Source organism: Myotis lucifugus, unplaced genomic scaffold (assembly GCF_000147115.1).
Source record: "Myotis lucifugus unplaced genomic scaffold, Myoluc2.0 scaffold_1126, whole genome shotgun sequence".
Lineage (NCBI taxonomy): Eukaryota > Metazoa > Chordata > Mammalia > Chiroptera > Vespertilionidae > Myotis > Myotis lucifugus.
Genome location: NW_005872174.1, coordinates 49,659 through 51,769, shown reverse-complemented (window position 1 = coordinate 51,769; position 2,111 = coordinate 49,659). Strand labels below are relative to the sequence as shown.

General features: G+C 59.8%; 1 protein-coding gene across 1 annotated transcript in view; it reads right to left on the bottom strand.

Moving 5' to 3' along the window:
• LOC102424797 (hemicentin-2-like) overlaps positions 1-2,111 on the bottom strand; it is a gene marked incomplete at both ends in the record, with an annotated part of 105,169 nt that overhangs the window by 53,921 nt on the left and 49,137 nt on the right. Inside the window, 2 exon segments of the mRNA XM_023748081.1 lie at positions 749-858; positions 1,593-1,689. Coding sequence (XP_023603849.1) covers positions 749-858; positions 1,593-1,689 — 207 coding nt within the window.

The window sequence follows — 2,111 nt, the reverse complement described above, 5'->3', positions numbered from 1 at the left end:
GCCAGCCCTCAGGCTGTGCTGTGTAATGGGCAGTGTTGCTGAGATAGGACCAAGGGCAGAGAGGAAGCCCCAGGGGGTGGGCAGCCAGAGCAAGGAGAGTCAAAGCCGGCCTGGCCCCCTCAGCTCCTGCTTCAGAGGAGAACAGAGCACCCCAGCACAGCAGCCTCATAAACATGGAGCAGTGGTATCTTCAGCTCCTTGCATCCTGCCAGGGCCTGTCCCAGAACCTGACAGGGTATTTGCCCCATCGGATGGGGCGATAACCGTAGGGCTCGCTACCCAGCAAAACTGGGTGGACCTGGTTCAAATGGGGGACAGAGCCCTCCTCCTGGGCCCATCCTGGCTGCCGAACACCCACACCCAGCCCCAAGCTCCCAGCCCTTCCCTCAATTGTTAGTCTAGAGAAGGGGCCAGACAGACAGCGACTTGGCAACTTGGCGGCCCGGCCCTCGCCCCCAGCCTGGGGCTGCCCTGTGACGTTACAACTCCAAAGCCCTGCGGGTTTGCTTCTCGGCCCTCAGGCCAAGGTCAAGGGCAGACACCAGCGCAAAGGCTCTGGCCCTGGCAGTGACAGGCATTTAATGGGCCCTGGATGAACAGCTGGGGGGAAGGAAGAGAGGAAAATGCAAGGAATAGGGAGAAGGGCCTGCGGATGCCAGCCTGTCTGTCCACAATCAGCGCGGTGCCTGGGCACCGGCCAACCTCACTAGGTGGGGCCTGGGGCCGGCGGCAGGCGCCTTTCCCTCACCAGGAGGGGCTTACCTGGAGGGGGCACGCCGGAAGCCAGGCACTCCAACGTCACGGAGGCATTTTCCAGCACTGCCTTGTTGGCCGGGACCGGCTCGATGTTGGGGGGCACTAGGGGAGACAGGAAGCGCCCTCGTTTGGTGGGTAGCTCAGATCTCAGCCACCCCAACGTCTCTCCCCAGCCTTCCTGAAAGGTCCGGGCAACAAGAGCCCCCAATGGCTCATGGCCTCTGACCAAGGAACCCCACTCCTGAACCACGCACAGAGTAAGTCTTCATTACAATCGTACCAGGACCGCCCCAGCACCCACCGCCAGGAACAGCCCACCCCAGTGGGCACGCGGAACCCGGAGAGCATGAAGAGTGGCAAGTGCAAGGACCTGCCCACATATGTGAGGATGTAAAGGAACCCCCAAACCGAATAAGACAGCAAAGGTAAATATGGGTGCGGACAAGGGTGTCCCTTAAAAACCCCTCAGGGGCCACAGAACGGATGTTCCTTTTTCTTTTTTTAAAAAATATATTTGTATTGATTTCAGAGAGGAAGGAAGAGGGAGAGACAGAAACATCAATGATGAGAGAGAATCATGAATCGGCTGCCTCCTGCATGGCCCCCTACTGGGGATCGAGCCCGAAACCCAGGCATGTGCCCTGACCGGGAATCGAACCCTGACCTCCTGGTTCATAGGCCGACACTCAACCACTGAGCCACGCTGGCCGAGTGAGCAGATGACTTTCTACTTCTAAAGTCAAGTGCACGACTAGATGTTAACCCCCCCCCCGACCCCCACAGCAGCCCCGAGGGCCCTCAAAGGGTCCCCCACCATTTGTCACCCGTGCCCTCACCCAAAACCTTGAGCACCGCATCCCTTCTGCTCTCGCCGGCCAAGTTAGTGGCGACACAGGTGTAGACGCCTTCGTCCCTCAGGTCCACCTTCTCAATCTGGGGCAGGGGAGGCAGAGGTGTGTCACGGGGAGGCGGGGGTTGGGGCACAGGGTCCAGAACCGGAAGTCACTCAGAATGATGCTGGGACATGACAAGTGGCCAGGCTGCGCTGACCCCAGGAGCGGGAGAAGGGAGGCATGGGGACGAGTTTGGCTCTGGGTGCAGTTCTGAACCACACACTTAGACTCCAGGGAATCCCCCTGATCTTGGGGACACTCCCCTTCCCCCCACTTTCTCCCTCTGGCAGTTGAAGCTCTGGGACGTGGACTAGGTTAAAGGTACCTCCCCCCCGCATCTCTTCAGTCCACTGAGAATTCCCAGCTGAATGGGTTCTTTGCTGGGTCCTGCCCCCAGGCTCCCAGGTCCCCTAGAAAGTGGCTCCTCCTTCTATGCAAGGTGCCCCGCTAGCCCTAGGGCCC